This window comes from Thermobia domestica, unplaced genomic scaffold, assembly GCF_964235325.1.
Source record: "Thermobia domestica unplaced genomic scaffold, izTheDome1.hap1.1 HAP1_SCAFFOLD_414, whole genome shotgun sequence".
NCBI classification, from domain to species: domain Eukaryota; kingdom Metazoa; phylum Arthropoda; class Insecta; order Zygentoma; family Lepismatidae; genus Thermobia; species Thermobia domestica.
Window position 1 is genome coordinate 117,892 of NW_027656124.1, and position 23,085 is coordinate 140,976.

A 23,085-nucleotide genomic window follows, 5' to 3' on the forward strand; every position below is an offset into this window, starting at 1 on the left:
TCATTTTATTTATTTATTTATTTTGCTTTCTGTGACTTATTCAAGTACGTCTTTGCTTTCCTGTAGTAGATTCTAGAACTAAAAATGTGTCCTTGCAACATTTACTACATCAAGAGTCCTATTGTCAATCCAAGGCTAGTTAGCTTGATCGGTTTTCAAACCGGGAATTCCTTGATTACCAGCAAGTATAAGTTACGTAACCCAACACATCACTACTGCCAATTTGGTTGCTTAACAACCTCATCAAGTGCCTAAAAGTTATACATGTGTATATTTACTGGTTGCCTACAGTCGAACTGACAACAAAAAATATTAGACCGTATAAACCAAGAAACATAAAAACTATCTATCTATCTATCTATCTATATATATATATATATATATATATATATATATATATATATATATAGATATGTAAAACAACTTACATTTCGCTTTCTGTTGAGAACATATGTAAGCTTCAAATATTCTACTTTTGGTATTAGATTTTAATGTAAGTTATTTTTATAAACTTAAAGCTATTAACGTCAGTTTTGGTTATGACGGTAGTTTAATAGCCCTTCTCACACCAACTTTGACCTCCTCCCCCTCCGTTTCTTATGGCGTTCAGCCGCTATAACTTCGCACATACACATCCTCTATCACACGCACTATATCTAATCCCGCAACGCGATTCTTCCATTTGGACCCTATAAGGATAAATATCTACCCTAACACTCGGAGATATATAATATATATTGTTTTCACACTACATGGTTGAAGAAACAGTTTTAAACAGCTTTTATTTTCAATCTAATTTACATAACAAGCCACCATAGAATGTAATGCAAATCAAAGCTTTCTATACGGTGAGAACAAGAAAAAGCTAAACTTACCTTAACTCTTCAGTAAATGACGAAATAGACTGAGCTGCATTCACCAGTAGAACCGACATCATATCCCTGGTTTGCTTACAAACTTCGTAATCCTTTTCATTGTTTTCTAACTGGAATAAAAAGCTATATATAGTAACTGGTAACGAAAATACTTTAAATAATAGCAAGTACATAAACTATAAATACAATACAATATGATGGGATTCAACGCAGTACTCTAAGTATCTGAAGCCCCTGATCGGTTAGGAGCTAAAGCAAGTACTGAAAACTAATATTTACTAAAATTCTTGAGGTACCTAAAAATCTGGAACTTTCAAAGTAAGAGATATATTTCAGAGAAATCTTTAAAATAATAATATTCTGTCCACACTTTTAGTAAGGGAATCATGTGTGGGCACATTATCACGTGATTCGAAGATAGCATCAATTCAGAAGAACCCGCAGTGTGTTATGGTTGAGGGAGTTAAAAATTTTGTTCTGTTGCGAAGAAGAAACATTCTATAGAAAAATTCATTAAGACATGTAGTAAGTTCAAGGTGGCAGAACTATAGCAGCTTTACCATGAAGTAAGAGATTCAGAGCAAATTGAGAAGATGGATGCAGTGCAAGCAGGAGAATGTAAAGAGGAGCCCAATTAAATCACTTAAACGACAGTCTCCGAAACTCTGTGTGGCGAAGTCTATTGTAGCCAAAAAAAAAAAAAAAAAAAAGTAAAACCAAACTCCAATCTGAGAAAGGCTTTGATATCAAAAATGAATTTTGTGAATTAATGCTTATCACATTAACTGGTTGATGCTACGTCTTCCATTGTTTCCTCTTATGTGGCCATAAGTCCGGAAAAAATAATCAGCACAACATAATACGCACGATCCCAAGACCCATGAACAAGATGGTTCAAAAGTCAATGAATGTATGGTTCGCCGTTTCAGTGTACTACTTCAATGGTTTATTTTTCTTCGCGACGGAACAGGAATGTAATGTGACGTATACGTGAGTATACGGCGTATACCCATTTAATAATTTTAAAGTCCAGCGTATTCTCACAATTAATTTAAGAAAGAACGATATATATATATATATATATATATATATATATATATATATATATATATATATATATATATATAGAGAGAGAGAGAGAGAGAGAGAGAGAGAGAGAGAGAGAGTGAGTGTGTGTGTGGGGGGGGGTGTATGAGTGGGTATGCGCTACATACGGTTTAGCGGTTGAAAACGATTTAGCGTATACCTACCAAAAATTCTAGTATTACATCACTGCTTAACATGCTGCAAATATTCCTTCTCCCGGAACTTCAAACGCTACACATCATTGAGTCTACTTTCAGATATGCGGTGTCTCCCGACCTTTGCCCTTAATATTCGGTAATTCTTTGATGATCATTTTGGGGAGGGGCCGCGGTGCCTCAGTGGTAGAGCTTGGGGTCCTGGGTTCGATTCCAGCCCCCGCCAAGTGAGCTTTGTGGTGGACAAACACCGTGTGCATGGGTTTTCTCGGGGTTCAACCGTTTCCTCCCACTTTCTTCATTCCACCATTTCATCCATTACTCATCATCACCGTCTCCTTTAGCCTAACCGGCATAACCGCGGGACGTAAAACTCAAAGATTTCATTTCATTTGATTTTTTCATTTTGGGGAAAGATGGATTGGCCATATGGGACTCACAATTTGACCAACAAAGTTCTCAAAGTTTATGCCACGTGATTATTATAGGTAATATTCACTACATAAGTATACGCACTAAAGTCGACCATCCTGGACGACCTCAAGTTCAAGGTTAAGTTATATGATTTGTATCATTCAGTATGAGCTCTGTCAGGACGAAATTCTCGGATTCAGATGATTGCAAGAATGTTTGGACGAGAATGGTGGAGAGTTTCAGGCCCCTGCAGAAATTTTAAGACACCAATATGAACATGTATTTCAATTAATGAGGTGAAATGTGTTTTTACGAAAATAATTTTAATTCATTCTAGATGATTTTTTTTTCTTTTTACATATTTGAACTGAAAGATTGCGTTATTTTATAAATTGCATTTTTTTACGTTGGTAAACTACTATGCAGGAACCTTTTACAAGTGTTTTTAAACAGAAAACGTTTTCAGATACTGGTCAAAAAGTATTCACAATAATACAAAATAAAACTATAAAAACGAAAATGTAACAACTAAATTACATTAATATGTATTTTAAAGTCAGTCTAACGCTCAATAGTTTAAAATTTCACTCATTATAAATTTATTTAGGAATAAGCACCAGCTATTATAACAGGCTCGTAGGCAGAACACTAAGACAAGAGAGCTCACTTGAATTCACCTTACATTCATGCGAGGGGGGTTAGATAAGTTTCCGGCCTAACACAGTGAATGAACTCATATTTCAAAATAGTTACAGTATGTTATATAACTATATTTTAGAGGATGTTTTGTGAAAAATCGTAAATGTATTTCAAATATTTCTCTTTTGTTGCAGGTTTGAAGTTACCATGTCGCAGCACATCTGACTTCTAACAAATGTGAGCAGTGGTAGTTCATCAAATACCTATTCTGAAAGAATATGGAAGCTAAGGAAAGTTTTGATGAATTGACACAGACAATGGTCAATGACTGTGCTTCATATAGCACATTGAAATCGTGGGTGACTGAATTCAGGAGGGGTAGGCGCCGAAAATGAGGAGGTGTGGAAGACCCAAACAGTGGTAACAGTGGAAACTGTGGATCGTGTGCACGACATGATCCTTGCAGACAGGCGAACTGATCTGTCACTTATTACAGAGAGATTAGTGTGGAGCGTCTGCCTTACATCGTACTTGAAGAACTTGGTATGAAAAAATCGCGGTCAAAAAGCGGGAGGGCCACCGTCGACGGAGGCGGGACGTCAGTAGGGAGTCGGCACCCGCACGCGGCGGATCATACACGACTATGTACAGAAAAAAACATCTTTCTGCCGGCTCGGATCAGAGGCGGCAGGTAGCCGCGACTCCAACGCTTTCCCGCTCCTTTGCCGACTCTATGTCGGCAAAGACGCGACGTCGCGGCAGACCGAATACAGATCCGACTCGCTGCCGAAGAAAATGAGGTCCTTGGTGCCGCGGTCGTTTTCGCGACGACTTAGCCGCTGGGCCGGCTACTTCCCCATGTGCAAGACGTAGTCAGATCGACCGCTAACCGCGGCGGTTTGCCGCAAAAAATTACACGAATGCCGCAATTTAACCGCCATGGCCGTTTCTCCTCCTCTGCACAGCTTGTGCCGCCATTAACTCTCCAACATGGCCGCTTCGTAATCGCCAGTACCGCCCTTCACTGCAGCTCTTAATCCTCTACTCTCAATGTTAGCTACAACGTATTGATACTTCAGTCCTGAAACCTCTCTACCAATACATAGTTGAAATACAAAATAACTACCACTCCAGCGTGGTACTTCTATGTTAACATAACACCAAAGACATCGCCTTCTAAGCATATCAGAAGTAAACCGTAATTGTTAGTGAGAATTTTACTTTTGGAGTTTATTGTCTGCAATAAGCAAAGCTTTAGGCAGTATATTTGACATTTTTTAAGTAACATAACGTAACACGTTCTGCCGTAGTCAGTCACGAAAAATAGTTTTGTGAGCGTACAAAATGTCTGACAATACTTACATCAGTACAGTGCTGCCACCTGTTGGTCATATCCTAGCTCAGTGGACGTTACCAAGTTGTCACAATCATTCAGTGATCATTCGTCGAAAAGTCTCTATAACATCGCCAAGCGGAAAAACTACAACTACCATCTAACTTTACGACGACGGCAGCCGCTTCACTTCCGCTTCGGTAGATTTCCGCTTCGAACCGTCAATTTTCCTTGACTTCGACGCTATCCATCAAAAGGCGACATCGGACCGATGATAGTTGGCGGCACTTCGCACATGGGGTTCTCTACCCTAAACCAGCCTTCGAAACGCCATACTGCCTACTGCTACGTCGCCGCTTTGATAAGATAAATCAACCGTTGGAATGTAGTCTTTCCGACCCGAAATCTACCAGAGGCCGGTCGATTTTACCCCGTCTTTCCAACTGCTATGCCGCAGCCTGGCCTGCTGTTTTCCACTCATTATTTGTTCCCAGCACAGTGTGAGTCGAAAGTCGGAGCCCATAGGCAACTTGGCTATTATTGCAGATATGAAAACAAGGTAACATATGTAAGAATACTGTCTACATTTCAATACATTTGTTTCAATAGAATCCGTTTGTTGGAGAAGATGTAAATTACTTTCTATACTGATTCCTAGCAGTACACTGTCAGACCACCTCTAGGCCCACTCTTTTCTTTGCGCCAACGTCCCACTTCCGACACAACGCCTTTGTCCGACTGTAAATTCACATATGCTATTAATAAAATTGCCTCAATACAGATGATTTTTTCTTATAGTTTCAAATTTCACATCATTTTCAGAGATTATACAGTCATTTCTATTTTTTGTCGTAGAGGATGGCCCGCTTCCAACTCTCGACGTTTCACCGCAGATAGCGGCATTTAGTTACGTGTTGCGCCTTTTAGGCCTCTACTTGAGAAAATCTACGTGGTCATTGGACAGGCTACAATTCATATTTTAAAGCAACAATCAAGATTCAACTTCCCTTTCTTTTCTTTTCTTTTAGTCAACAAATTTTCATTTTCGCGTCTTCCTTTTGCCGGTGCCAGGCACGGCTACTTTCGTAGCATATTTCCTGCGAGTCAGACAGTCGCGGGTGTCCGGCCCTTTTGCTGCGGAGGCGGACATCGGCGGCAATTCCCCATGGGGACCTTAGTTGATCAGTTGGACAAGACAACATTGTGCACAGGCAGGGGCGTTATTTAGGGAGGGCAGGAGGGGGCAATTGCCCCCCCAAGAGTTTGAGGCATACATATACTTTAATAGATTCTCTACTAACATACTAGTGCAAAACTTATGTCAGTGATGCTATTGGCCCCCCTCAAGCGAAGTCTGAAATGACGCCCCTGTCAACAGGGTGTGTTGCGCAGTTTCTCAGCGAGTGCTTCCAACTTCATTTTTTTTTTTAAATTGTATCCACTATTTATCACGCATGACAGCTTTCGCCATACTTTAGGTTAAGTACAAAACGATAAGACATATTTAAAAAAAAAAAAAAAAAAAAAAACAGCGTATTTTTGATAACTCAGAAAATTTTATATCCGAGGTCATAAGTTTCTCATATTTTCAGTACTAACACTTGAGTGACAATCTGTAGAATATGGCCGTAACAAAAATACGATAGGAGACAAAGCTATGAATGACCATTTGTTTAGCTTCTGTACGCGTGTTTAGTATGATATATATGTATTAGTATGCTTTCATGTAGGGGTGGTATCATATATATGTTGTATTATGTCTTCAAGCACTTTTTTTGAATCCTGAATACTTTAGGGAGGTTCTTTGTTTTCTTGGTTCCACAGGGTCAACGTTAACATTTCCTTTATTATCGTTAGTGATGAGCAAATGCAAGACCAAGACCGGGGTGGTCTTGGTCTTGCAAGTCTTGCATTTAAGAAATCTTACGCTTTTCATAGGTAAATTTTACTCTGGATATAAGGGATAATAAACTCTACAATGTGCCAATAGTAACGGAAATACAATGTATGTTTCTAAATGTAATATAGTTTACCTTCGTGTAAGTATGATGATAGTGTACTTATAAGATAAATCATAACGTTTCGTAATCTGTTTATATATATATATATATATATATATATATATATATATATATATATATATATATATATATATATATATATATATATATATATATATATATATTTATTTTAACAGATCCAACACTTTACTGGTTCCCAAACTGGGAAGGCTACCCCTGAGACGCAAGAAAGAAAATCAAGACGGCACAGATTATTGAAATACCATGAACTGCAAAATTATTTTTATACTTTAAAGGTGTCAGATTTTTCTTTTCAACCACGATTAGCTAATCCTTGTATTAAACAAACTTCCAATTAAATACTGAGATTTTGTTTTACTGATTCCAATATGTACTCTATGGGACAGAAACATTGACATTACGCAAAAGCGATGAAAAAGTTGCACTTTAGAAACATGGGCATGGAGAAAAAAAAAGGAGAGAATTAGCTGTATTGAACGGGAAACGAATGAGGTGTTAGAAATATTAGCAGTGGGGAAAAAAGAAGAATTTTAGATATTGTTATGAGGAGGAAGAGGAACTGGTTGGGATATTGGTTGAGGAGGAACTGTATTATGACGGACGCGCAAGAGGGTATGGTGGAAGGAAAGAGAGGGAGGGAGGGAGCGAATGAGACGGTAGCTGAAGGAAAGTATTAAAACAAAATTGCTACGTCACGACGAAGAGACTAGCTGACAACCACCGTACGTCGAAGCTTCTCAGTTGCAGCAAGTAACCTGCCATTAATAGCAGAATAGCTATGATGATGATAATGATGCCATAATATGTTCAACAATATTGACCAAAAAAGGGGAGAAAAATTAAAATAATAATGATTATAATCAAACCTCTTAATATTTTAGAATAATTTGAGTGAAAACTGAAAACGACTCAACTGTCTATGTCTTTGGTGTAAACTCAATTTATATATATATTTTTGCACTGTATTAGAAATACAAAATAACGGCATCAAACTCCAAGTTATTTGAAGTCTCACTTGTGAATATGGATTACTAGCATCAATTACCCACTTCGTTCGGTTAAACTAAATAATAATAATAATAATAATAATAATAATAATAATGTTTCGTTAGTCACTTTTTACTATTAGTAAAGCGCTCTCTGATTTCGGTCATTTTCGATGAGTTTTATATATCTCTCCCCTCCTCCTCCCCAAGTTGCAGTGCTGAATTTGGATTTAAACGACATCAGAAGTGTCACTGTTCGTCTCCGAGACCCCAAAAACTATGGGTTCGGCACTAATATCGGTCATTTTTAATAAATTTATATACCTCCTTCCCCATGTTGCGAGGCAGGGCATCGAAAGTGTTATTGTTCATCTCAAAGACCTCGAAAATCGTGAGTTCGACATTGATAATGGCCATTTTCGATAATTTTTATATGTCTCCGTCCTCCCTCTCCCCCAAGTAGCGGTGTTGAATTTGCATTTAAATGAGATCGGAAGTATCACTGTTCACCTTAGAGACGCCGAAAACTATGGGTTCAACCCTAATATTTGGTAATTTTTAAATCATTATTATGTATCTTCCCCTCCCCCAAGTTACGGGAATTAATTTGGTCGTAAACGGTATCGGAAGTATCAGTATTCAACTCACCGGCCTTGAAAATTATGGATTCAACACTAATATTCGTCATTTTCGATCATTTTTAGGTATCTTCCCGCCCTTCCACCAAGCTATGGGGCTGAATTTGGATTTAAAAAGCATCGGAAGTGTCACTGTTTGTCTCAGCGACCCCCAAAACTATAGATTACACTTTAATATCAGTCATTTTTGATCATCTTTAAATATCTCTCTCCTCCCCCACCAAGTCTGAAGCACCAAAGTCTGAACTTCATCTATGTTGAAAATTTGATCGAGATCAGTCGGGTGTTTCAAGACTTATTAAATTTTATTTAATTTTATATATATCGCCCCCTCCCTTAGGTTCTACCATCAAAGTGAAAGTGAAAAAAAAAATCCAGTCCATAACCCGATACGTTAAAAATTTGATTGAGATCGGTTGGATGGTTCAAGAGTTAAGTCACAAACTTAGCACTTTTATTTTTATTTATATTGATTTTTGTAAGTCTCCCCTCCCCCTCCTCCCGTACGTTGCTCCATCAAAGTGAATTGACAAATAACATTCTAGGTTTGAACCTCATCTATGTTAAAAATGTAATCGAGATTGGTCGTTTGGTTCAAGAGTTAAGTTTTATTTATTATTTTATAACTCCCCCTTCTACCCTCCCCTAAGTTTACTGTCAAAGCGAAATTATTAAAATACTCCCAAGCCCAAACGTAATCTATGTTGAAAATTTGATCGAGATAGGTCGAGTGGTTCAAGAGATTAGGAGAGACAAATATAGTCACTTAATTTTATAATATAGATTTATTAGTAAGACTATTCATGGCTTTGGATTGATTACTTTAACAAAAGATTATTTAGATTTTATTTTCTATAGTGTCTGAAAAAGGATATGCTAGATATCCGAAACAGTTACAAATTATAATTTAAATTAAAGTTGGTTTTAAGCTTTGGTCAGTGTCTCTTTTGTTAAAATAGATTTATTGTTGTAGTATAATGTTATATCGCTGAATCCTCGATGTGCCGTATACGGTACCTAAGGAGGCTAAAAGTTATATTGATAAACAATTATTCAACCAAGCTTGAGGTCATATGCACTATGTTTTTGTCAATGTCATGAAAATGTTATTTCGATATTAATTTTATGAACACACATTAAAAATTTCCAACAGATGCTTGAGTTTCGCAGCCAAGGCCATACCCATGTAGTCGACACTATGGTGTACGGAATTACCGATGTTCAATACTACATTTCTCTTTAGTTTTGGAAGAACACCACCACTAATATGCTTTGAAATGAAGTACACAGCTTAACGTCCCACAATTATGCACCAAGGCTAAGGGAGACGGTGATGATGAGAAATTACTGAAATGGTGAAATGAAGATAGTAGGAGGAAACGGAAAAACGCCGAGAAAATCCACGCTCTCTGTGTTTGTCCACCAAAAAAGCTTAAATGGCGCAAGATGACACCTGTGTGGCTTGAAAACTAGCAATATCTGCGAAAACGCTAAAAACTAATTCAGAAAACGACATACTGTAGCTGTATGCTACAGGGGCAGATCGACTCACACGGATTACATAAACTACTGGGAACACATTTACTCCAGTAGCATTTTTACTGAAGCCAAGAAATCCATCCCCTTCTTTTTTATACTCTATAAGAAAATTCAAGTAGACCCGTACTTGTGCAAGACTCTTGGTTTTGGTCTTGGTCTTGCAGGTATGATTTTGGTATTGATCTTGCGTCCCTTTGTCTTGGTCTTGGTCTTACATCGGGATTGTTGGTCTTGGTCTTGCATGGAAGACTCTTGCAAAAGCTGCAAGACCAAGACTCTTGTGCTTATCACTAATTATGGTATGAGATTTAATACTTATTGTGTTTCTATGTATTTACTGTGTTGTATGATTGCTAAGGGAAGTTGAAAGTAGCAGTTTCTCACTACCATTAAGTTTGTGTCATAAAATGTCAAATTCGGCGCATTAGATTTTGTCCTCTATACTACCATGTACATGTTTGAATTATCCTACTAAATTATACGTGTAAACAGAATGAACAATCTAACATCTGTTATGCTATTTTTTTCTTAACATTATATCTGTGTTGCTTGTTTTTCATCCTTTTTCGTAATTTCTGCTAAATAAACACTAATATTTTATACAAGAGAATTTTATTTTATGCTGAATCAGGTTGTGACTGCACTGATTTTGGTAAGAGAATTAATATATATTTCAATGTGAAAATACATAGTGTAATTTTCGAAATAACGTATATCCTGTGGTTCCACTTTAACACAGGTTTGATTATTTACATTTGCAGGTGCATATATATCAATATCATTACGGACTTAAATACTGTTTCTAAATATTTTCTTAAATGCATTTTAAGGAGTATATTTTTGTATTTTTGTTTTGTTTTGTAGTTTCGCACTAGCTGTGTCGCTTTTGCGATAGAGGAACGGCTACGTGTCAGGAACAGGACACTACAGTGAACTCACATTATTATTATTATATTATTATTATTATTATTATTATTATTATTATTATTATTATTATTATTAAATACCCTTTTATATATACAGTGCGTTCCACGAATAACACTAAGGCCCGTGTCCTGAAGAAACCAAGGCAAATAGAAACATGAAACCTTTTGTAACCTTCAAGGGACATAAAAGACAACATTATACTGATAAAAAGAATCCCCCATGAGGGAGTTCAAAGGGGGTTATTTTAAATAGCAACCCCCATCGTGTGATACCTCGTTTGAAAGGTAATCACATGTAGAGACCAATTGTGGAAACTGCATGTCGCTAGCGTGTCCCTCGCCAACATAGCGTCCATTCGTAAAGTACTGTCGAAGTGTGTTCCACGCATAACACTAAGGCCCGTCTCCTGAAGAAACCAAGACAGATAGAAACATGAAACCTTTCGTAAGCTTCAAGGAACATAGAAGATAACGTTGCGCTTATAAGAAGAATCCCCCATTACGGGAGCCAAAGGGGGTTACGGGGATAACTCCAAAAGTTTAAATAGCAATCTCCATCGTGTTGTATCTCGTTTGAAAGATAATCACGTGTTCACAACCAACTCTGAAGTCTAACGTAGGCCTAGTTCGGAACGAACGCACAATACACATACCATACATTTAGCACTGTAACAGTATTGCGAATACAAATCACGAAAATTGAACTGAAACGGATAGGAAAGAGAGAGACATCATATTAATGAAAAAATAAACCCTCTCAGGCTGGTACCCTGGAACGCACGTATACTGAATGCACGCGCTACTGTCAAACTGCTATCCTGTCGGGCGAGGAGATGTAGTTCATGAGGAAAGTTGCTCGTGGTGACTATTTGGTGTGGACACACGTACTTGAGCAAAGTCCCCCCCGCCAAGAGAACTTTGTGGTAGACAAACACCATGTGCGTGGGTTTTCTCGGGGTTCTCCCGTTTCCTCTTTCTTCCTTCCACCATTTCATTCATTACTCATCATCACCGTCTCCTTTAGCCTAACCGGCATAACCGTGGGACGTAAAACTCTCAAAGATTTCATTTCATTTCATTTTTCAGCAAAGTCACTCTGTTTACTCGTGCACTACTATCAGATATGGTTTTCCGACCAAAAGTGCGCTACAATACAACCCGGAGCAGTAGATCTGAAGGCACGTGTGTTTGTGCTGGTGCGTTTGACCCTCCTACATTGCAGATTTAATATGGTATCTTTAACAGAGAATTGAAATTGTGTTACTCTTCGGAGCTACGAATCGTTCTTACAGTGCAACTGCACGGTTGTTCAATGAGCGAAACGTGCGCAACCCGATTAGTGTTTCTTCTTCACATCATTTCCTACTCGATTTCTTTACGACGGGCAGTGAGATCAATGCCCCAGTCTCGAAACCCTAGTGTTGTGACGGAGAAGACAAAGATACGAGTGTTGGCAGAGCCGACTGTGCATCGTCAATAGTCCATAACAACGGTGGCTCAATCGTGCGTTCAAACGAGGTACTACACAATTGGGGTTACTCCATTAAAAAAAAATTGATTACCCCCTAACCCCCTTTGACCTCCCTCATGGGAGATTCTCTTTATCAGCGAAATTTTGTCTTTTATGTCCCTTGAAGCTTACAAAAGGTTTTATGTTTCTATCTGCCTTTGTTTCTTCAGGAGACAGGCCTTACCATGCGTAGAACACTTCGACAGTACTTTACGAATGGCCGCTATGTTGGCTAGGGACACGCTAGCGACATGCAGTTTCCAAAACTGGTCTCTACATGTGATTATCCTTTCAAAAGACATACTACGATGGGGGTTGCTATTTAAAATTTTGTACTTACTCCCCGTAACCCCCTTTGAACTCTCTCATGAGGGATTCTCCTTATCAGTATAATGTTGTCTTTTATGTTCCATGAAGGTTACGAAAGGTTGCATGTTTCTATCTGCCTTTGTGACAATTACGCTCACACACTCAATTAATTGTTCATATATTCAAATTAAAACATATTTATGTGTAAATTCAATTTATTTTAAAAGTCAAAGAAAATTTTATTTTGTTTCATTTAGCAGCCAAGCGAACCTCTTTCATTTGTCGCAGGTAAAGAAGTTTCTCTGCTTTTCAGAAAAAAAAACATAAAACGTCAACCGCACTAATAGACCACCCACCTTTCTACCTCGCCAGTCAACGATAATGGAATTACTATTGTTACTCCAGCCATACTGTCGCACTACCTAAGTACCTCGATATCGCAAATATCACGTCACAGACACACAGGAACCAAAATTTTTTATCTACAATCTTCGCAAGTGCTTATGAAACTCTTTAACATCACGTACTAGCCCAGAACAGACGCTAGGAACCCAAAACCAAGCTATCAACCGATTTTTGGGAAATGGTGTCACGAACTTCAAGCGGCGAATCAGAATCCGAAATTCAAAATTCACAAAGAGAAGAATGAAGCGTCTATTTTTTTTTAGAAAAAAGAGAAAAAAGCTGGGAGAACGCCTACACGGAAGAGAGGTTACTCTAAATCGACTCTTCAGCGTAAAAACATCATCAACACGCGACTCATAAGCATACGTCAACTCACATATACACACATATATTATTATATATATATATATATATATATATATATATATATATATATATATATATATATATATATATATATATATATATATATATACACACTTAAGTGATTAATTTAATAAGAATGGCTAGCTAAAGACCCCTTAGCAGCCAGCTACTAAAACCACGCGTTATCCACAGCAACACAGTCGTTACAAAATTATTTATATAAATATTTAAAACATTAACATGTAGACATTATTTTTATCATCTTACGGTAACGCTACGTAATTTGTGATTTTGAAGCGAGTCTGTGATCGATCTATATACGTTGACTTCCTGCATTAAGTGGAAAGACAGGAAAAGTAGTGTGATGGATGGATGGCTAATATATAAACTGTGCGAGTGAAATTTAAGTGCAGATGGATTTGATAAGTGAAGCATCGTTGCATTCCAACATGGAGATTGAAAGGGACAGAGACACGAGTTCGAGCCCTTACACTCGAGACAGATGCCTTGCCACAGGAAGACCCAGACGCTTCAGACAAACGAGGACCTCTTCTCCGGGAGTTGAATCCAGAAGACAGCGGATTGTAGATAAAAAAAATTTGGTTCCTGTGTGTCTGTGTGTGTCCTGAGAAGGGACATTAGGAAGCATTGTGACGGTCAGTTAAGTACAGTGCAGTTTTCTTCTGAAGTGTGGAAATATAAGCGGAAGGCCTTATTAAGGTAGGACAAAGTATTCTGTTATTTTCTTTATTGAAGAAGGACTATGGCCAACATTTCCGTGATTCGTGATCTCCATACTCACATTTTACTAGAAACTTCGGGACATTGTTTATTCATACGGAACTGTCCGTAAACATTTAGAGCATTTTTTTAAATTCTTTTTAAAAGAAGTAAACGAATAGCCTAATGCCTTGGTTGTATTTCTAAAATTAATTCACTGATATTGGAACTATTAATTTCATTCTTGAATAAGTACCATAAAGTTTTGATTATTTTACTAGTGAAATTTGTATACATTGATTTGATCTTCAATCATGCATTTATTTGTAATCGTCATGTGTCAATATTTAGATCCTTCAAGCCGTCATTATAAACATTTATATGCAATCCAATATTTATTTATATCAAGTATGGATTATTTCTCTTTTAAACATAAATCGCGTTTAAGATGTGTGAATGTAATGTAATTTCTATCTTGAGTAAACTATGATTTAGTGTCAAAGTCTAGTTTTTCAAATTTTAATAATTGTATAGGTTGTTAGGGAAACATGTGTCAGAGCGGTAAACAGGCTTAATACCATTTTATTGTAACTTGTCAATTTTTATTATACTCATTCTTAAAAGGAACAGTCAATATAAAGCTTCCAAAGACGTGCTATGTTGAGTAAGTTTCAGACAAATAAGTATAAACATTCTTATCCCGTAATATCGTTAGAGTCTCGTAAATAAGGTAAACAAACTTAAGATACTCGAGTAAATCCCTTAGGAGGTACCTATCTGAGCAACGAACGCAGATAGGGTCCATAGCTATGGAGAAACGTTTATTCGCAAAATAAGGAATCAGTGAGAAAATCAAAAAGTGTCGACAATATAATTATTTTGATCAATTGGCCAAACTATAATAATGGTAGTACTATATATATATTTCTGTGTAGTGTATTTGAATATGAAATATTTGTGTAGTTAGTGTTGTGTAACGATTTTTATTTTGAATTGTATTTTTTTCAACTGATATAGTATGTGTACAAAGTTATGTCTAGTTTATGCAAATCTTTTAAAATTGAAAATTCATTAGAGTTCATTAGAAACAGTGCACTAAATTTTCTCAAAAGCATACTATCGCTTCTAAACTATTTCTCCAGTAAGTCTTGCAAGCAACCTAAACCATTAATTCTTTCATTCCGCAATCCGATTCTTAAACTTATTTCCATTTCTTTTATTAATAAAAAGAGGTATTAACTGTGGGCGAATTGCTTAATAGTCGGTTATGTCTAGGAGGAAAACAATAAATCATCTTGCTAATTAATATTCAGTTTAATAACAATTTTTGTTTGTATAACTACGTCATGGTAATTATAAAGTTTAGAATATTGTCAGTTTAGTTGAGTAGAAATAGATTGTTGCTAAATTTTACCGTCAAGATTAAATAACTTGAATATTACGTTGTACAGTGAAGAATGTGTTAAGAGAAATCATATTATTTGGTCAAAACAGTCAAAAGTCTGATTCATTTTCAGTAAAGTCAATTAATTCATTTTTTTTTTTTTTTTGTAAATCCAAATTAACTTTCTTGTTGATTTTTGTAGATATAACCTTATTTCTCGTTAAATTTATTAAAAGTCTATTTGACGTTAGAACCAAAGCATTTATGTGGTTATCATTTCAAAGATATGTCTATTTCTTTAACCGATATTAGCATACCTAGAAGAACAGAAAAAGTTGAAGCACGGTTACATTGACCATCAGAAATTTTTAGCTAAATTAACTCATTTTTTTTTAAACTTTAAATTAAACTTTCCTTGTTTGTTGCTTTTAAACTATTTTTGCTATCTCCACACACTTCGGTGACAAGGTGATAGTCAGTGTAGCCAACTGAACAAGCCATTAGCGAAAAATCTTTCTTTCAGCTTTGCAGCTTGTGAGATTTTTGCTCCGCATATTTAAATCATTTAACTATTAACTACGCACCTGTTTTCCTAGCGCCTTGGAGACACCGTTATGGGGAAAACAGGATCGATTAGACATTAGGTCATCTTTCGTTGTATATATATCAATTTTTTTTATTCCAAACCATCTTAGCAAAACTGTATCTTTACCTTGGAGAACTGAAGTTCGAGCCCCGTGGAGTCAACTTCAATTCTCCAAACTCTCATTCATTTTTTTTTTAATTTCATTTGTGTAATAGGCAGATGAGTTGTCGCTCATCAATACCATTCACTTTTCAAGTACAAGGTCAGGTATTCATTTTTCTGATGCATATTAGGCTCATTCGTGAGTATCTTAATTATTCGTTCTAGTTCAGATTAAAAATGCAAATTAGAGATAAGGAATCGAATTCCAAAAACAATACGTTTCATATTCTTCGTCGCCCGAATACGTAAGACCTGCTTATTCGTAATATCACGCAGTAATTCTATTTGGCAGCCCGAGCAGAAACTTTCCTTTAATTATTAGTAATTTTCAATCGTTGCAAAACTTAGCGCCCGAGACAATAACATTATCGTTACAAAACTTGGCTTCCAATACAGGAACCCCAGCGTTACACCTTGGTTTCTTCAGGAGATGGGCCTTAGTGTTATTCGTGGAACACTGAAAATTAAGGAGCTGAGGTGGAGGGATAAATTGAGGTTTAAATTAAATATATCACTATACAGGAACTATGTAAATATAGCATCACTATACAAATAAATCACTGCACACGTTAATTAACATTTCCTGATAGAAGGAACTCTGATTTCTTACGGTGGTGAACAACGAAGTCTTTCACATGGTGTGTTACATGAAACTTTTAATCTTTTACTCCTTCCGTTGACGCCTTGACCAATTCGCTGCCAGGGTCACATATTCTGTCTTCTCCATTTACGAGATGTAATCAAAAAGTACGGTAAGTCATTTTATTAGAAATAAAGTTATAAACTTACATGGAATTTGATTTAATCTCGTTCAAAGTACTGTCCTTGGCCAGCAATGCACTTATCTCAACGTTGAATCTACGACTGGAAGCATTTCTGGAAGGGCGTTCAGCTGCTCTGTCGTGGCCATCTCAATGTCAGGAATGGTGTCAAAATGTTTTCCTTTAAGCATGGTTTTAGCTTTTGGGGCAGAAGTCACATGGTACTATACCTGGTAAGGTGGATGTGGACAGACAGGAACACTTTTTCTGGCCAAAAACAAGCGGATCAAAAGCAAGGTGTAGCATGGAGCATTTTCGTGGCGAAGAAGGAAACAATTTTACCGCTTAACTTGCGGTTAAAAGGCTTTTCACAGCCCCATACTAGATGTTTAGTTCTTCGGAAAGCTCTCCAATAGTCATTCGCCTATTTGAACAAATCATTTGTGCCACTTTTTGCACTTTTCATCTGTTTTTGACGTCGAAGGACATCATCATCATTGTCAACCGACTCCTTGCCGCCTTGGAATCGCTCATACCACTTGTAAATGATCTTGAATGTCACCGCTTCATTGTCATACACTAATTATGACACTTCGTGAGCTTCTTTGGGATATTTTTTTTTTCAGCTTAGAACAAAACAAAGTGGATATTGGCGCACGACAGACACACTTAACACGTCATCACTTTTCGGCCTCGGAAGTCAACTAAAACGTCATAACTCGTTTAAACTAGACACTGACTGCAATAAAGGTTTTGGCTACTGATCTTACTAGTCGAAATTAATACAATATCGATAGATGGCACTGTGCAACTATTCACTGTACTTTTTGACACACCCTGTAGCTGCGGCTCTGCTTAGAAAGAAATCAAATTTTAGAAACGAAAGCGAAAAACGTTCACTGTGCTAAGAAATCAAGCAATCCTGTTGTAGAATTGAGCTTTACGATTGAACATGTGTATTAATGGGATCTGGCTTTTTCATTAGCAAATGGAACCAAGTGGGTCATTATGAATGGTTGATTGGAATGGGTCGGTGAGTCAGAGTGAGCCACTGAATTGTAGGTCACAGTCGGTCATGGTGGTCGCGGTGGGCAGTGGGTTGCAGTAGGTCACGAAGTGATGATCCACGACCAACAGACCTAATCAAAATTTGACCCACGAATCACTGATCCACTCAATCTCTGGTCCACACTGTTAGCTCGACGCCAGAGCTCAATAACAAACAAATTTTTCTGCGTCTTCTGTACGTTGGACTAGTGACACGCACGGTTTTGCATCGGCTTTCGTTGACCCAGAAACAAATGCATCAGGCCACAATGAGCGTGTAAACACTATTGTTGAGTGGCACACGATAATTCTTTCAAATCATATTCCGCTTCAACCTGTTCTATTGTGATGGTTGCATAAGGATTAGACATCACCTGCCAGTCTGCATTGTCGAACCTTAGTAGAGGCCGAACGGTAGATATGGTAGTGTGAGGAGCCAATTCGTACAGCACACGTTCTAAACTGCTACTACGCATTCAGGTCAACCTCATCGGTAACCGCTATATCAAGGAAGTTCTACAGTCTTATATTATACAGACACATTTGGACGTAATATTTCGGAAGAGCAATGAACTGTCAATGTATCCTGGATTATGCAAGACTTCGGGAAGGAACAACAGGTACTGCTACTTTCGTGTCTTGCACGGTTACATGACACGCTGGCTACCAAATATGTATGAGATATAGTTAGTGTATAACTTTTTCCTTTATGTCCTTCAACAGGCAGTGTAAATGTCTCATGGCCTAAGAATACAAGAAGCGTGGTAGGTAATTTCTCAGAAAAGCACCTAACATCGAAAGTGAATGTACGTTTGGTATGGCAAGATCATATTGCACGAGTTAACAATATGATATTTTCATGTTGGAGTAGACTTATGAACTATCATAATTGCCAATATTAAAAAGATGCAGTATCATTCTTACAATGGTGGGGCATTTAACAAGGTTGTAGACCCAATCCTTATTTGTAACATAATGAACTCAGAACGTTATGCCTGCTGATGTTTGGTCTATTTTATCCACTTGGGCCAACACTGACAGGCCACTTCTAGTAAAATTGTGTTCTTTTATTTGCAATCTATATTCGAATGGTTCGACAACTATTTTCCAGGCTGGGCTGAATCGTCATGGTCCACAAAAATGTCCAGCAAGTAGTTTATCTACGGGACGAAAGTTGAGGTTATCTCGTCGAGAAAGATACAAAAGTAATGTTTGGTCTAAATATATAATTTTCTATTGAAAGAGCTTTACTCATCTAGCTAGCAACCCTCCAGTAAATAACCGCAATCCCGATTTCTTTCGAGATTGAGCACGATAGAAGTTCTGTTATACGAAACCTAAACACTAGACAAACTAGGTGAATTCGAATTCGTCATTTTTTGACCACTATTCCACCGGAGTTAGAGAAAGCCAATTGAAGCTATATTTGAATAATTACAGAAACGTTATAAATGTTAGGGTCTAATAAGTGGAGTTCCAACACTTCACATACTTTCTGCTATACCTTACCCACTAAATTTGTTTCATTAAAATCAATCATTAATTAGTCCAATTACTAACTAATTTTTAATAGAAAGTTAAGTCTCAACCACTTTGCACTATTTTTTCCTCTTTTAAACATTTTCTTGGAAGATTATTTTGAAAGGTATTATCACTCTTGGAATCAATATATCGTTGCTTCGTACTAATTTATCGTCAAAAATATATTTGAACAGGTCAAGAAAACAATCAGAATTAAAATCTATATATTTAGGAAAGTCCAGAGATCAGGATCCAAAATTTAGCAATTTCTGATTTCAAACTCCAGAGATTTTTCTTATTTCACCGGGGACTTGCATTTACTAATCAATTCTTAAGAGAGTTGCATCGTACTACTTTGGTGTTACCTGCACAACAATAGTATAAAATAATAAAATCAACGTCTACGTCTAAATATAATCTCTGCTAACCGGAAAGACGTATTAGCACCACAATTCAACTATTGGATTTACTCAGTATTTAATAGGCAAACGACCGTGTACATTTCATACTCAAAGCCACGTAATCCAGTTCTTTTTCAGACGATATGCAACGACACACACTAGCGGCATGTTTTCTTTTTTTCAAGTTAAAAAATGTTAGTTTTGTATTTATGAAATGAACTTTTCAATTTAAATCAATTTGAAGCCTGGAAAGGTATATTATAAGCATTTAAAATGTAATATGGTCAATAGTTTGTAGCACCTGCTAATTTCATCCACTTGTTTACATTTTGATTCTTCCCTTCGCAGCCGAAAAAAAAATCCGTTTAAAAGGGAATAGAAGCAATTTGTCGTTTCTGTGAGAAGTTTCAGAAAAATAAAGTCCCAGATATTCTATATCCTCTAAAAACACGCTTTGGTCACAACTGTAATAACTTCCAGCTCGGAATATCCTCAAATGAATCTTACAGTAACGTCATCAAGGAAATCTCTGATTCTAGGACAAAATGTGCAATAGTGTTTATTAGGGCAGCACTAGAACCGCTTCTAACAAACTTTAACAATGGAGGTGTGTATTGTAGACTCAGGGTTGCTCCGATGTCGTCGTTTTGCCATTGATACCAAAAGCAAAAAGTACCGTTGCCAACGAATCGAGCAATTTTTCGAGTTTCGTAAGTAACAATAGTTCACGCAAGGCTTAGATCTCAAATACTGTTTTTGTGTTACACGATTCGTCGTATAATATAAATTGATAAATTGATTATATGAACATAATGAAAACATTTATCAAGTTTAAAAATACGCAGGGCATTACACACAATATACTCCAATAGAACCAATATGGTTTAAATGTTTTTATATCATACTCTCCGTGAACCCTCGTGACGTGGAAGAATTGATAACTTCTAGATGAAATTAAGCAAAACAGGCAATACATTTTTGTACACGAATTTATAAAACGAGACGAGACGAGAAACGCTTTCCGCGAATCGAGATGGAACGAGAAAGAATTCTTTAAGAATCAAAACAAGACGTAGACGTGTTTTCTACCCAAGTTTACGAGAACTAGATAAGAAAATCTTATCTTCGGCCGATATGCTGAAAGAAGGACGTTGTCATATAGACTAACACGTTCATGCTGTGTACAGACACATTTCCTCAGTGGTATTATTTTATTTTTTAACAATCTGTTTGGTTCTCTCTCTCTTCTGATATAATATTATATATATATATATATATATATATATATATATATATATAGAGAGAGAGAGAGAGAGAGAGAGTAGTATAAATGGATAGATATACTTTGCTCTTAGGAAGCAAACCATACAAGGTAGACAAAAGTAAATTTTTTTACTACGAAATTTGATAGTACTGCGAATATCTTGGAAACGAATTATCCAAGATAGGTGGTTGTCAAAAAGTAAACGGTATGTATGCGTTTCAAATATAAATAACTCTCACTACTATTCATGTGAGCCCAGCCCTCATTTTTGTTATCTAACACATGAGCATTTCAGATTAAGAAATAAATGCTTATACCTTGTTCTGAGAGATCATGTTTTTAACCCTGTAGTTGAATTTAAAAATTTAAAGAAGTTAAAATAGTTTAAAGTAAGAAGTTAAGAATTTAAAAAAAAAAAAGATAGTTAAACTCAAATTTACTGTTTCTGGGTATACTGAGTAAAATGTACTGTTACGTTTGAGTATAAAAAAGATTCTGCGAACTGGAAACATTTTAGCAACCATTTCTAGCGAACCGGTGGGAACTGGCTGAATAGCACCACTGCCTTTTCTTCCACATATACAAAATAATAATAATAATAATAATAATAATAATAATAATAATAATAATAATAATAATAATAATAATAATAATAATAATAAAATAAAATATTTAAAAAATGCATGAAATAAAAAGACTTGTAAATATTTATGGAAGTCACTTAGTATCTGGGTTACTAACTTTCAGGATTCTAATATATTATCTTCATATTGTAAACGTACAATCTGTATTACACATAAATGAGTTGATTATGTTTAATGTATTACATTAATCGAAACGAAAAAGCATTTTTCAATAATCGAAAAGAAACTTCTAATTACCAATTACTAACTTCTAATTACTTCTAATTACGAGAACACGATAAGAAAACAGTGTGCGAATTAGATCATTTATATTGGGGGGGATAAAATTAGGCCAACAGGACGTAAAGTCTAAAGATGCAATAATTCAAAATGAGACAATAATACCTTACCGTCCCCCCCCTCACATACACACAAATATGACATCTGTAATAAATAAGAGATTTATTAATTCAATAAATCTAGACAATAACTATGTACGTATATATTGTCTGACATGCACACACTATACCTAACCTTTCTGAACGTGTTTAAATGTTGTACTCACTCTTGTGTCCGTAACTCTCTAAGGTTTATTTACTTAATAATTCGGCCCGAGCGATAGCCATGATCACAAGCATGTGCTAAATTTTCCACTCATATTGAAATTTTATACACAACTTGCAAAAGAAAAGCTACTTCAGCATTATGAAAACCACTAAAAGTATCAGTATAGTTAAACCGGACTTTTTTTTTTTTATCTAGGTATTAGCCTATCATACGAGAAATGGATTGTTGCTGTTCCCGATTTCTGACATCGTCAAATCGAAGGCCAAATATTTAAAAACTCTCAATTCAAATTTCGAGCTTGTGCTTCTACTCCCCGCTAAAGCTGCGCTCTTCATGCTTTTTTTTTTTTTTTTTTCAAATATCGATTTCGTGACGGAGCTCAGGAAGTCAACACTTACAATTATTTTAGTGTTAGGTTACAAATGAGTTTATTCACTATGTGCTATGTTATTCAAACAAAGTATAAACATTACACTGAAGTTTTCCAGACAACATTATTGGCGTGACAGCAAACTGTACATCGAAAAGAAAGATGGAAAAACGAACGGTTAACTTTAAAAAGCCCGCTCCAGTTGAAATGCTTATACAGAAACAGATAATGACATGGAGAACCAATCGTTTTAGCAAATGCTGAAGCAAATCTTCAATTATGCTTACTCACTTTCACTAACATGTCTGCTAGGGAGTGCATCCCCATATAGCCACGAGAGAATATATACAGGGTGTACATTTATTGTGTAGTCAAAATTCACTGGTGAAATCCTCACCCCTTAACAATATAAAAAAAAGTCCATATAAACATAGGGCGAAAAACGCGTTGATTCAA

At 36.3% G+C, this 23,085-nt stretch overlaps 1 protein-coding gene across 1 annotated transcript in view; it reads right to left on the minus strand.

Moving 5' to 3' along the window:
* Positions 1–871: 871 nt before the first annotated feature.
* Positions 872–23,085, minus strand: part of LOC145676837 (uncharacterized) — a gene marked incomplete at its 5' end in the record, with an annotated part of 36,517 nt that continues 14,303 nt past the window's right edge. Inside the window, one exon of the mRNA XM_081747623.1 lies at positions 872–985. Within this exon, the coding sequence (XP_081603749.1) occupies positions 872–985 (114 nt within the window). The remainder of the gene's footprint in view (positions 986–23,085) is intronic.